Source organism: Dromiciops gliroides, chromosome 6, assembly GCF_019393635.1.
Source record: "Dromiciops gliroides isolate mDroGli1 chromosome 6, mDroGli1.pri, whole genome shotgun sequence".
NCBI lineage: Eukaryota > Metazoa > Chordata > Mammalia > Microbiotheria > Microbiotheriidae > Dromiciops > Dromiciops gliroides.
The window spans coordinates 225,526,981-225,540,808 of NC_057866.1; the positions used below are offsets into that span (position 1 = coordinate 225,526,981).

Sequence of the window (13,828 nt, forward strand, 5' to 3'; positions counted from 1 at the left end):
GTCAACAAATAAATGTATCTTTTTTTTTTAAAAAAAGGACTATATTGATAATAATTAAGTAGAAAACTAAGGACTTCTCTGGTAAATGTAATTTATAGCTAGGCATTTTGAAAAATTCAGACCCAAGCTCCTTTGCTCCTCACTAGAAGTTATTTTTAGGTCATTATTTTTCTTGAATTATCTGATTAGTGTCTCTTTTCTCCCTTTCCTTTTTGTGATGAATTATGAACTGTGATATTTAATAAAAGTGAAAGCTAACATTTACAGCTAGGTTGCTCAATGGTTAGAGTGGCAGGCCTGTAGTCAGAAAGATTCATCTTCCAAATTTCAAATATGGCCTCAGACAGTTATGACATATGTGACCCTGGACAAGTCACTTAACCCTGTTTGCTTCAGTTTCCTCATGTGTTAAATGAGCCGGAGAAGGAAATGGCAAAGCACTCCAGTATCTTTGTTGAGAAAACCCCAAATGGGGTCATGAAGAGTCAGACAACAAATGCTCCTTATTACAGGTAGAATTGGATTATGGCCTAGTGTTTCACAAGCATGGAGTACAGCCTTTCTTTGGAAGTCCACCTTTCTTTTCCAGGCTGCTATATATGCCATAAGCAAAAGTCTAAGAGTAGAAAAGGTTTGATAGCAAAGACAAAAGAGAACCTTAAAAATATGGAGATTGATCACTAGATGAAAGCAGGGGGTAATGAGGTATTAGAGCCACAGAGAGCCATCTTGTATTTCAGAGAGAAAAAAAGATAAGTAGGATCCTGCACATTTCTAATTCTATGGTACGAGGAAAGCTTTTACACTAAAATCATATTTTAGGCCTAACCAAAATCACTGGGTTCAACCATGTAGAAACATTTCTGTTAGCTGCAGTTTTTGAAAGAGTCAGTCATGTGTCAATGTAATGACTGAATCAGCCAGTGGCTAAGATGGAAAGAAATGAAATTCCTAATCATGTCACTTGCTGACAGTGTTCAAATAAGAGAGAAAAAATGGAGTTCTGAATGATTAGCATTTCCCACAAGGACTTAAAACAGATGAAAAATGCCCTCATCTTTGTAATGTATGCAGGAATGATAGATGCCTCAGTTTCCCTAGCAATTCTGTGCATATTTGTTCTAGCTAAAAAGATCTAAAGGCAAATTTGAAGCACCCATTGATATTGAGAATGAGATCCATCCTTGTAATGACAAGGCCTATCATGGACATATACCAGAGAAGGCCATTGTTTTCTTCCTTTAAGCAAACTAGAGAAAACACTTTTAAACCCATAAAATCCAAATTATCAAAGACAAGGAGAAGGAAAAATAAAACATTTTTTAAAATAAGCTTTGGTCCCAAGTCCAGTGAGATGAACATGCAGTGGGCAGTTCAACTGAAAACCACTAACTATGTCAAGTAACCAAACAGAAAGTACTTCAAAGACACATGATGTTTCTTATACCTTGCTATAGGATATTCCATCAAATACAGATGTTATTTCAGCAGGAGTTGTCACATTTACAACAATTGGGTGAGAAGACATCAAGGAATCCTCTTCTTGCACCGGAAAAACATCTTCAAGTAATATCTGGTCACTCTAGAAAATAAAGCAGATATGATGCAATTGTTTTTATAATAGTCTAATTCATCGAGTATTCATGAAACACGTTTAATTTATTAAACAAAGTCCTAGGAGGACAGAGGCAACCTGATGTGGAATCAAGCTCTGTGACTTTGGACAAGTCACTTAAGGCACATACACAAAAGTCAAGCTATAGGACCTTGGACAAGTCACTTATAGCACATACATATAAGTCAAGCTATGTGACCTTGGACAAGTCGCTTATGGCATAGCCATACTTTAGGCAACACCTTAGGATGTATCTACTATGTCAGAGCCCAATTATGTAGGATCTACCAAGGTGGAGCCAGTTCCTGAACCAAGAATTCCCTGATTTGAGAAAACTAGATTTCCTCCTTACTTAAGATGTCCAAGGCACTCTTCTAGGAATGAAAGATACCAACGCAGGTTGTGAAACAATCTCTGTCCTCCAGCAATGGAAAGGGCAATGAACTGAGATTCAGCTACTGGGAGACCGGACCTGCAACTGCCTCTTCCCAGCCATGTGGTTCTGAACAAATCTCTTAACTTCCCTGGGCCTCAGTTTCCTCAGCTGTTAAATGGACCAGATGACCTCTGAGATCTTTCAGTTCTACATCTACAGTCTTGTGAGCCTACAAAGGAGGTACTAGATGAAGATACACCATTAAACAGATAAATAGAATTTCATTTGGAGAGGCAGAGAGCACAAACATCTAGGAGATAACTCTTATCAGAGGTGGCACCCGAGTCAAGCCTTTGAGGTAAGTTGGGGTTCTAGGAGATGGTGGTAAAGAAGGAAAACATTTCCGGCAAGCAGGATGGCCTATGCAGAGGTTTGAAGGAAGGAGACCGAATGCTGACTTTATGGAACAGAAAATTTCGAGGTCATTTAACCAGTTCATATTTTAAGATGCATATCTGCAAATTAGAGGTATGATATAAACACTCATAACATAAATCTAAATTATGTATATAAACAAAAATTACATCTTTTTCATCCTTCCAAATAACATGGGGGGGTGCAAATAAAAGTTAGGACACAGATTAATTACATTTGGAAGGCAAAAATTTGTACAGACCCCTATACATTAGCCAATTAATCTTTCATTCTTAGCTATTTGTAACTTCTCTGACTTTCTCCCATATGACTAGTTTAGGAGACCAAGGATCTACCAATAGCAAATCCAGTGAGTTCCATCACAGCTTCAGACGACTGACAATTGTATAAACCTGTTTTTTGGAAGAGGGGTGATGGATTAAAGATGCAAAAAGAATTATTCATTTTCTGACAAGGCCACTGTATTAAATTGTGTTGCTTGACTATACTAATTTCTTACAAGACAGTGCCTTGGGAAGGGGGTGGGAATAACTAGAAAATGATAAAGATGTCAGAGAAAAAAAGGAAGTAAATAATATCAATAAAACCTTTTTAAAATGTGCTGAAAAAGGAAATTCAGAAGGAGACAAAAACAGAAACAATTGTCACTACCTTGTTAAATCGAGTATACCCTTTAAAAAAACCCACTATGTAGCAGTTTAGTTTTATAGACAATCTTCTTTTCCTTTGTATATTGGAATATTTGTGTTTGCTGATGACTGCTGTGTTCATAACTTTAAAAAAAGAGCAATTTAAAATAATTTAATGTTACACATAGGGGAAATATAAACCATGTTCCTCATCCTGTTTGCTCCCCCCCCCCAACATGTAGAAATAGTGCTTATGCATTCATGTTCATTTTATCTTGGGTGATGGAAGTGGGTTGCTCTTGATATAAGTGGGATATTTATTTATCTTAGGGGGAATTAATACTTTTTTCTTTCTTTAAAAAAAAAAGCATTTATTTATTTATTTTAGTTTTCAACATTTGTTTAGATAAGATTTCCAATTTCAAATTTTTCTCCCTCCCTTCCCTCCCCCTAGACAGCAAGTAATCTGATATAGGTTTATATATATGTATGTGTATATATATATATGTGTGTGTATATATATATATGTGTGTGTGTGTATATATATATATATATATAAAACATTAAACATATTTCTGCATTAGCCAGGTTATACAAGAAGAATCAGAGCAAAAAAGGAAAAATCTCAAAAAAGAAAAACAACAGCACCAAAACCAAAAGAAATAGTATGGTCCAATCAGTGTCCATATTCCATAGTTCCTTCTTTTTTTTTCTGGTTTTGGAGAGCCTTTTCCATCATGAGTCCTTTGGAACTTTCTTTTACCATTGGATTGGTGAGAAGAATCTAATCTATCACAGTTGCTCAACACACAATGTTGATGATACTGTGCACAATGTTCTCCTGGTTCTGCTCATCTCACTCATCATCAGCCCATGCAAGTCCTCCCAGGTTTCTCTGAACTCCTCCTGCTCATTGTTTCTTACAGCACAATAGTATTCCATTACATTCATATACCACAACTTGTCCAGCCATTCCCCAATTGATGGGCATCCCCTCAACTTCCAATTCCTTGCCACCACAAAAAGAGCAGCTATAAATATTTTTGTACATGTGGGTCCTTTTCCCTTTTCCATGATCTCTTTGGGAAAAAGACCCAAAAGTGGTATTTCTGGGTCAAAGGGTATGCACAGATTTATAGTCCTTTGGGCATAGGAATTAATATTTTTTAAACCTCTTATTAGCCAGCAAAGGAATAAAAGGCAAAATGATTTGATCTTGGAAAATAATTTTTCATATAAAGTTTTCCCATTTCATGTTTTAGTGGAAATGTTTGAATGTGGATAAATATTTTGTAAAGAATTTTATTTTTACCAACAATATACACTTTTCCCAAATCTTTCTTTTCAACCCTTGTAAAAATAACAGATTACAGAAACTAAACACTATGGGACATTTTCCAGTTTAATTCTTTTTTTGGTTTTGTCCATTAGGGGGCAGTAGTTCACAAAATTAGCTACATAAACTGCTGCAATTCTCTTATGTTCCCCATTCCTTTAATCTTACCCCACTGCTCATATTACATATAAATAGGGGCACCGAGTGTTTGGCAGCTGTTATTGTAGTTGTTATTTTAATTCACACTAGGGAGAAATGTGAAGAATCCTAGACTTTAGAGCTAAAAGGGACTGGATACATCATCTAGTCCAACCCTGTCATTTTGCCATTGAGAAAATTTAGGCTCCAAGAGGGCTGGGGATTTGTTCAAGGTCACACAGTTAATGATGGAGTAGCCTCAGCCTCTCACACACTCCCTTCCTGCCTCCCAGCCCTAAGGGAAAAAGCTATTGAATACCATATCTAATATAAATTGATAATCGGGTCATCCACAAAAGAATCCTTAATAGCTAGTTCTTGGCTTCCTTTTCTGGGCCTCTTTTCTGGGATATGGAGCTGGCATAGTTCCAAGCTGCTTTGAATCCAAAGCCTATATTTTAGGGGAAAATTCAAGACTAAAGGAGAATATTGGCCCCTCTCATTTTCCAGACTTCTCCTTTGCTACTCCCTAGCTCTTTTCACTCTTCTTTCCTTCCTTCAAACCCATGGCATTTTCCACACTACCTAATCATTGTCTAAGAAGTGGTGGAGTGGGTAGATTTGGGCAGAATGGAGAGTAAGGTACAGTTGACTTGGAGTCAAGAGACCTCGTTCCAATCCTTACTGGCTCTTTGACTACAGGCAAGTCAGTTCACATCACTGAACCTCCATTTCCTCATCCATTAAATAGGGACAAATAGTACACTCACTATTCTACTGGGTGCTTGTGAAAAGTCTTCCTCTGTTTTCCTCTTACTCTAAGTCGTTAGCAACAGAGTTGTCTGAGGGCTTGGTGGAGAACGTCATTGGTCTTCTTGCCTCTGGTGAAGCTCCTCTAATCACTAATTTAAAACTTATACCACTGCCTGAGTAATCTTCCCAATGTACAACTTTGAGAAAAAAGGTCTTTGTCTTAAACCACTTGGCATCCCAGTACCTAGCGCATTCCTTTGCACATAGGAAACAATTGATGTTTACTAAATGAGTGGATAACTTGAACATGCCCTAAGTAACTTGATGATAGGGATTATTTCATTTTTGCCTTTGTATCCCTAGTGGCAAAGACCAGTTGGTGGTGAATCACCAGCTCCGAAGTCAAGAGGACCTGAGTTCAAATCTGACTTCAGAAACATACTAGCTGTGTTACCCTGAACAAGTCACTTAATCCTATTTGCCTCATTTTCATGATCTGTAGAATAAGTTGGTGAAGGAAATGCAAACCATTCCATTGTGTCAGCCAAGAAAATCCCAAATGGTGTCACAGAGAGTCAGACACAACTGAAACAACTCAACAACCAATCTCTAGTGAATAGAACAGTGCCTCACACAGAGTAGGTTCTTGATCAATATAACATGTTTTTGGCCATCTTCATAGGAAACATGACATCTGTCTTCTTCATGACTCTATCTTTTCTTTCCCAGAAGCCCCTTCAACTATCAAAGTCAAAACAGATCCTGAAATTTGGGAATCTGGGCAAACTGTCCGACTGACAGCTCAGTTCCCTCCCCCAAGTCTTTTGGTTCCCTCTGGGTGTGCCCATACAAATATGAATGTGAATGTGAATTAAAATGAATTGAAGAAAAAGTGCTTCATATACCTTAAACATGAGTTCTAAATGACCTTGCAGACACTCAACCATACATGGTATACATATGACCATTAGAACTGGGATTCTTTCACTTCTCAACTTCCAGGGAAGTTTATAGCACAGAAAGACACTTACCATTTGCCAATCTTTTTCTGCATAAGCTACTCCCAGGAACTCAAAGAAAGAGGCAAATCCTTCATTTAGCCATAGGTCATCCCACCAATCCATGGTCACAGTATTGCCAAACCACTGAAATGATAAACAAGATTAAAAAATGATCTCAGGATGGTGCTAAAAACAGCAAACTTTCAGATATGTAAGTTCTGTCATTGATATCAGATAAGATTTTTTTTTTTACCATCCAGAACGCTGGTGGGGTGACCCAAACGTCAATTATAAATTTTTCCTGTATATTTTGTTTTTGCCTTAATTTTGTAATTGCCTTAAAGACACTTCTACTCATACAATAAGTAGAATTCATAAAACCGTAGGAGGGAATCCTTGAAGATCTAGGTAAAGCAGATTTTTTATAACAATAGTAATAATAGCAGTCATATCAGCTCCAATTTATGTAGCACTTTAATGATTGCAAAATACTTTACATATATTATCTCATTTGATTATCACAATAACTCTGTGAGGTAATTGATAATATTAATACCAGCTGAGAGAGGTTTAGTGATTTGCCCAGGGTCACACAGCTGCTCACCATCTGAAGCAGGATTTGAAGTCAAATCTTCCTGGCTTCAAGTCCCAAATTTTACCTGGTAAGTTTTTGTAATGGCAACACATTTTATTCTCTTTATTAGAGATGGTAAGCACAATGGACAGAGAGCTGGTCTTCCAAGTCGGGAAGACTTGGATTCAAGTCCAGCCTCTGCTACCTTCTGGCTCTGTGACCCCAGGCAAGTCATTTACTCTCAGAAAACTTGCTGAGATGATAAATTGCAAAGACTGTGCTGGCCTTGATTAGGGGAGGGAGATCATTACTGGTAGCTCTTTCCACTCATGAAATCACAAGGCTGGTGAAAAAAGAAAATCTTCATTAAGAGCTCAGAAAAAAAATCTCAAGATGGGATTTGTTGCATTTGTTATTTATGATTTATTCCAATTGTTCCTAAGATTTTAAACCACTTCTATCTCCCTAATATCCCAACTACCATTTGGGGGATTTATTACCTGGTGAACAAGCTCATGAGCAACCACAGTAGCCACTCTCTGTTTATTTGAAGAAGATGATTCCTGAGGATCATAAAGTAAGTTGGTTTCTCTGTACGTGATAAGACCCCAATTTTCCATGGCACCAGTGCCAAAATCTGGAATGGCTATTTTATCTAGGGTGTAAAAAAAGAGAACACAGTATTTTTTCATGTGAAGTATATTCTGTTTGTCTGGGCATAACATTTCTTCCTCTGACTGACTTTAGAGAAAACTATAAAATTATTCTCCTAAATTTGAGGAACAAAATCCATCTCTGTCACTAATTTTAAAATAATTCTCAATCATCTCAGTTTCCTTACATTCAAAGTTTCCATAGGACTCTTCCCCTTGGCTACAGAGATATTAGCGCATGTATGAGAGCAAGTAAAAATCACTATGAGAAGGTTTTATTTTTTTCTGTCCTCAATTTAAAATTTTATTTTATTTTTATTTTCAGTTCCAAATTCTCTCCCTCCACCCATTGAGAAGGCAAGAAAGATGATACCCATTATACATATGGAGTCATGCAAAACATTTTCATATTAGCCATGATTAAAAAAATTAAAGCAAAGAAAGGAAAGAAAAGAAAAATTGTATGTTTCACTCTGAGAGCATCAGTTCTCTCTTTGGAGTTAGACAGCATTTCACATCATAAGTCCTTGGATAATTCTGTTAACCAGGTTACTAAGTCTTTCACAGTTGATTATCCTTATAATTATTCTCCTGGTTCTGCTCACTACACTTGATAGGTCTTCCCATGTTTTTCTAAAATCACCCCTTCGATCATTCCTTACATCACATTCATATATCATAACTTATTCAGCGATTCCCCAGTTGATGGATACCCACTCATTTTCCAACTCTTTGCCACAACAAATAGCTACTATAAACATTTTGTGCATATGGTTACTTTTCCTCTTCCCTTTTCTTTAATCTCCTTGGGGAAGAGAGCTAATAGAGGTATTGCCAGGTCAAAGAGCATATACAGAATTTTATAGCCCTTTGAACATAGTTTCATATTTCTCTCCAGGACTGTTGCACTGGTCCACAGCTCCACCAATAGCTCTGCCCTTTAATGCCCATCAATTGGGGAATGGCTGAACAAATTGTCATATATGTTGTGTTATAAAAAATGATGAACAGGATGCTCTCATACAAACCTGCAAAGACTTATGTGAGCTGATACAAAATGAAATGTAGTGTGTACAAGGTGACAGCAATATTGTAAGATGATCACCTGTGAATGACTTAGGTATTCTCAGCAATACAATGATCCAAGACAACTCTCAAGGACTTATGATGAAAAATGCTATCCACCCCCAGAGAAAGAACTGATCATGTCTGAATACAGATCGAAGCATCTTTTTTTTTTTTTACTTCTTTGGAGGTTTTTTTGTCTGTTTTCTTTTACAACATGACTAATATGAAAATGTTTTGCATGACTACACATTGTATAACCTATATCAAATTGCTTGCCTTCTCAAAGTGGGATGAGGAGGGAGGAAGGAAGAGAATTTGGAATACAAAGTTTTTTAAATGGATGTTAAAAATTGTTTTGTAATTGTAATTGGGGGAAAATAAAATGCTAAATAGTTCTGCCCTTCATGTTGAGAAACATTTCAAAATATGATTTTCACTTACATTACATATTGTGGTCTTTGCTTAAGTTGTCAAGGACAAGAGGATAAAGTTTTCCTAAGAAAAAGCCCTAATGTATAAAAACTGTTGCACCTTGAAAACCATCTTTTCTCAGACCTTAATATTTTTTTGTTCCCTTGGTTTCCTATGATTCTAAGGCCCTACCATTCCATTTGTGATTTTATCAGTGTGGAGAAATGGTGTGGAAACAGTTCCCCCAATCAATTAACTCATCATTTGTAGAGAGTTGTCTAAAGCATGAAAGATTGTGACTTGCCCAATGTCACACACCTATTATATCCCAGAAGCAGGGCTTTCCTTGACTATAGAAGCAGCCTTCTGTCCAGGATGGAGCACATCCTCTCAATGGACTGCCAATATCATCAGAAAAATGAAGGGTTGAACCAGAGGATCACTTGGGTCAGTGCTAACTCCAACTTCAATCTTTTCTCCAGATTGAACCCTTGTTGATTTAAATCTGTCAATGGGAGACAGTGTGATTCAGTGGTCAGATCCTCTCTGATCCTGACTTTTATATCCCCCTCTGCTACCAGTGAAAGCTTTGGAAGAAAGATTAGTTGACCTAGTACAGCTTTTCCATTTAATGAACTCATTTCTTTGTACTTAGGAATCAGTATGCTTAGAGACTCCAAGAAGATGCATGGAATCTAATGAATTCTCATTCCATGAGTCATAGCCAAATTTTCCTTCTGGTTAAAATAAAGAATAGGGGTGGGGTGGATGGGGATCTTAAAAATAAATAAAAGTCGATTGTCTCTAACAAATCTCCCAGACTGAATGAAATTTCCTTTTCTAGTTATCAATGTGGGTTACCCAAAAGGATAGGGCCTAGGTTACTAAATTTCATTGGAATAGGGAATTCCAATGTACGGAAAGTACCTCTTCCATTGCAAATCAGCACCTTTATAGCAGCATCTAGTCTGAGAGGTTAGGAGACTTACCCAGGGTCACACACCCAGTACATGTCAGAGGCAGGCCTTGAACCCAGGGTTTATCCACTATACCATACTGCTTCTAGGAAGAAGCCCCCAAATAGTATATAATACCTTTAAAAATTATATAATAACTTGAAATACATATATCTACAATACATTTAAATCTCAAATCATGTATATCTTTAGCATGGTGTTGCAGTGGATAGAGAGTTCACTGTGTCTGAAGTCAGGAAGAGCCCTGAGTTCAAATCTGGCCTGGGGCACTTACTAGCTGTGTGACCCCAGGCAAGTCACTTAACTTCTGTCTGCCTCAGTTTCCTTAACTATAAAAGGAGGATGATAATGGTACCTGCCTCCCAATGTTCATGTGAGGATCAAATGAGAAAATATTTGTAGAGAACTTAGCAAGGGCCTGGCATATGTGGTTTAGTCATTTTCAGTTATGTCTGACTCTCTGTGACTCCTTTGGTGTTTTCTTGGCACAGGTACTGAAGCGATTTGCCATTTCCTTCACCAGCTTATTTGACAGATGAGGAAACTGAAGAAAACATGGGTAAATGACTTGTACAGGGTCACACAGCCAGCATCTGAGGCCAGATTTGAACTCAGGTCTTCTTGGCTCTAGGCCTGGCATTTTATCCATTGCACCATCTAGTTCCCTGCCTGGCAAGTAGTAAGTACTTAATAAATACTTATTTCCTCCCTTCCTCTTCAGGTCTCTTGTGTTTATTATAATTATTTCCAACATTCTGCATTTTTAGAGTGTGGTAAATGTACAATTTCTTCTCAAAGAGTGTTTCCTAAATGTGTGTTCAGAGTACAGAGAAAATATTATTTAATTTAAAGCAAGTTCCATTATTAGGCTAGCTAGGTGGCAGAGTGAAGAGTGGTGGGCTTGGAGTTAGCAAAACCTGAGTTCAAATTCAGCCTCAGACAGACACTTCTAGCTGTGTGACCCTGAGGAAGTCACTTAACCCTCATCTGAAAACCACCATCAGTTTACCACCTGTAAAATAAGCTGGAGAAGGAAATAGCAAACCACTCCAGTACATTTGCCATGAAAACCCCAAATGGGAGCATGAGAGAGAGTTGGACATGACTGAAATAACTGAACAACAAGAAGGTCCATTACAGACCTTTCATTTGTATGGTTTTATCTGGGGATTGCAAATTGGATACTATGAGGTGCAAAAGTGAGACTGGTAAGTTGTCCTGCCATCAGCTCCATACTTTGCTAAATAGTTTACTAGGTACAGCTAGGTGGCACAGTGGAAAGAGTGCTGGTCCTGGAGACAAGGGGACCTGAGTTCAAATCTCACCTCAGATACTTACTAGCTATGTGACCCTGGGTAAGTCATTTAGCCCCAATTGCCCATAACATCCAGGGCCATCTCCAGTCATCCTGATATTTATCTTGCAGCTGGATCCAGATGGCTTCAGAGGAGAGATGTTGCACAGATCTCCCTCACTTAAATCCAATTGAGTGGGGGGCAGCTAGGTGATGCAGTGGATAAAACATCAGCCCTGGATTCAGGAGGACCTGAGTTCAAATCCAGTCTCAGACACTTGATACTTACTAGCTGTGTGACCCTGGGCAAGTCAATTAACCCTCACTGCCCCACAAAACAAAAACAAATAAAGAAAGAAAGAACCCAATTGAGTGCAAGTCATGACATCACCCTGATGTCATGGTCATTTTTTAGAACAAAGGACAAATAACAAATAGTTTACTGATTCTGGTATAAGTTGTCTCTGTCCCTCCTTCTCCTCACAAGAGCCACCAATCAACCTAGAAATGTAACTGGCAAAGAGAAACTTGGCATCTGGAAACTTGACGGAGCCAGCCACAGGTGGCCCATCTGCACCGAAATGTGGGGAATCTATTAGTGTAAGTGCAGAAACAGAAAGCTGATTGTTTTTTCCTGCTGTCCTCATTTCCTCATCTTTAGACATCTGTCTTGAGGCTGGGGCTTTTGGGCCTTTACTCATTATAATTCAGGTCTCATCCTCACATAGCACTTTCTTGGGTTCTCATGGTTCTGCTTGTGTAATGCTGAGAACCATGGAAAAAATATTTGTGGAAACAGAATGATGTTTTGACTTCAGATTTGGAGTGACTAGGATTTTGTCTGGATTAGTGATGGAAAGTACAGAACATCTTTGATTTTAAGCTAGAAGAGACCTCAGAGGCCATCTTGTCTATTTTACAGAAGAGGAAACCGAGGACCTAAGAGGTCAAGTGATTTTAAAATTTATCTTTTCTCCCCACTGCATAACATTATCTCTCCCATGAGATTATATGATCATAGATTTAGAGCTGGAAAGGGCCTTATAGGCTACCTGTTCCAAAAGTTAAATAAATTATCTCTTTAATACTTAAAGAAACTAATTCAGAACATTCATTGGAAGGTCAAATACTGAGGCTTAAATACTTAATAACAAGAAGACAAGTCTCATTGCAAATGACCCTGATGTTGGGAAAGATTGAAGGAAAAAGGAAAAAGGAACAGCAAAGGATGAGATGTCTTCTGTCGTGAATTGTGTTATGGAAACAATGAACATGAACTTGGACAGACTTCAAGAGATAATGTACTATGATCCATGGGGTCACAGAGAGTCAGACACGGCTGGATGATAGAACAACAACATTCCAATTCCCTCACGTTATAGATGAGCATCTAAGGTCCACATACGTTAAAATACTTAACCAACGTCACACAGGTAGTAAATAACTGACAAAGCCAGCATCTGAACACGGGTTCTCTGCCTCCAAATTCAGCATATTTTCCAATAAGCCCCATTCCTCAGAAGATAAATTAATTAATGTAAGAACATTTATTACATGCTTACCATGTGCTTGCCACTGTACTAAGTGCTAGGGATACTAATATCAAGTAAGGAGACCCTTACACTACTTTTTTTTTGGGGGGTGGGGTGGGAGGGCAGGGCAATGAAGGTTAAGTGACTTGCCCAGAGTCACATAGTGTCAAAGGTCTGAGCCAGATTTGAACTCAATTCCTCTAGGGCTGGTACTTTATCGACTGCACCACCTAGCTGAGTTTCTAATTAAGAAAAGGGCAATTCTGTCTTCCAACTTAAAGTTAAATAGTCAAAACACACTGAATTTTGAGTCAGAGAGTCAGGATTCAGATCCCTGTGTCCTTGGGCCAGGATAATCTTGGACAAATGACCTCTCTCTCTGGGCTTCAGTTTCCTCATGTATAAAATAAGAAAGGTTGGAATAAGTGACCCCTACAGTCCCTACAAATTCTAACATTCTGTGATGTAAATTTTTGGGATGTTTTTAAAATAAAATTTTATTTTTTAAACAAAAATGGATTTTTTTTCTCTTTCCTATTTCTCTACCAGAAGAGAAAAACAAAACTCTTGTGACAAATATGCATAATAAAGCAAAACGAATTCACAAACTGGTCATATTTGAACTATATATGATTTATTGTTATTTTAAATTATTAAATATATTTATGTGTGTGTGTGCACATACATTATTGTTGTTACATCATTTTTCAGTTTTTCAAACTCTCTGTGACCTCCTTTGGGGTTTTCTTGGAAGAGATATGAGAGTAGTTTGTCATTTCTTTTTTCAATTCATTTTACAGATGAAGAACCAAGGCAAATAGGAGTAAGTGACTTGTCTAGGGTCACACAAATGGTAAATGTCTAAAGTCACATTTGAACTCAAAAGGATGAGTGTTCCTGACTCTAGAAGCAACACTTTTTCCACTGTACAACCCAAAGATGCATATATATATATATATGTATGTATATAGTTATAGTTATAGTTATAGATACACACACATACATGCACATATACACATATTACTCAACCTTGAGT

At 37.7% G+C, this 13,828-nt stretch overlaps 1 protein-coding gene across 1 annotated transcript in view; it reads right to left on the reverse strand.

Annotated features, from left to right (window-relative positions):
* Nucleotides 1-13,828, reverse strand: part of LOC122731294 (glutamyl aminopeptidase) — a 138,344-nt gene that overhangs the window by 58,804 nt on the left and 65,712 nt on the right. Inside the window, exons 5-7 of the mRNA XM_043971306.1 lie at nucleotides 7,358-7,512; nucleotides 6,314-6,427; nucleotides 1,448-1,582 (exon numbers count right to left, since the gene is read on the reverse strand). Coding sequence (XP_043827241.1) covers nucleotides 1,448-1,582; nucleotides 6,314-6,427; nucleotides 7,358-7,512 — 404 coding nt within the window. The remainder of the gene's footprint in view (nucleotides 1-1,447; nucleotides 1,583-6,313; nucleotides 6,428-7,357; nucleotides 7,513-13,828) is intronic.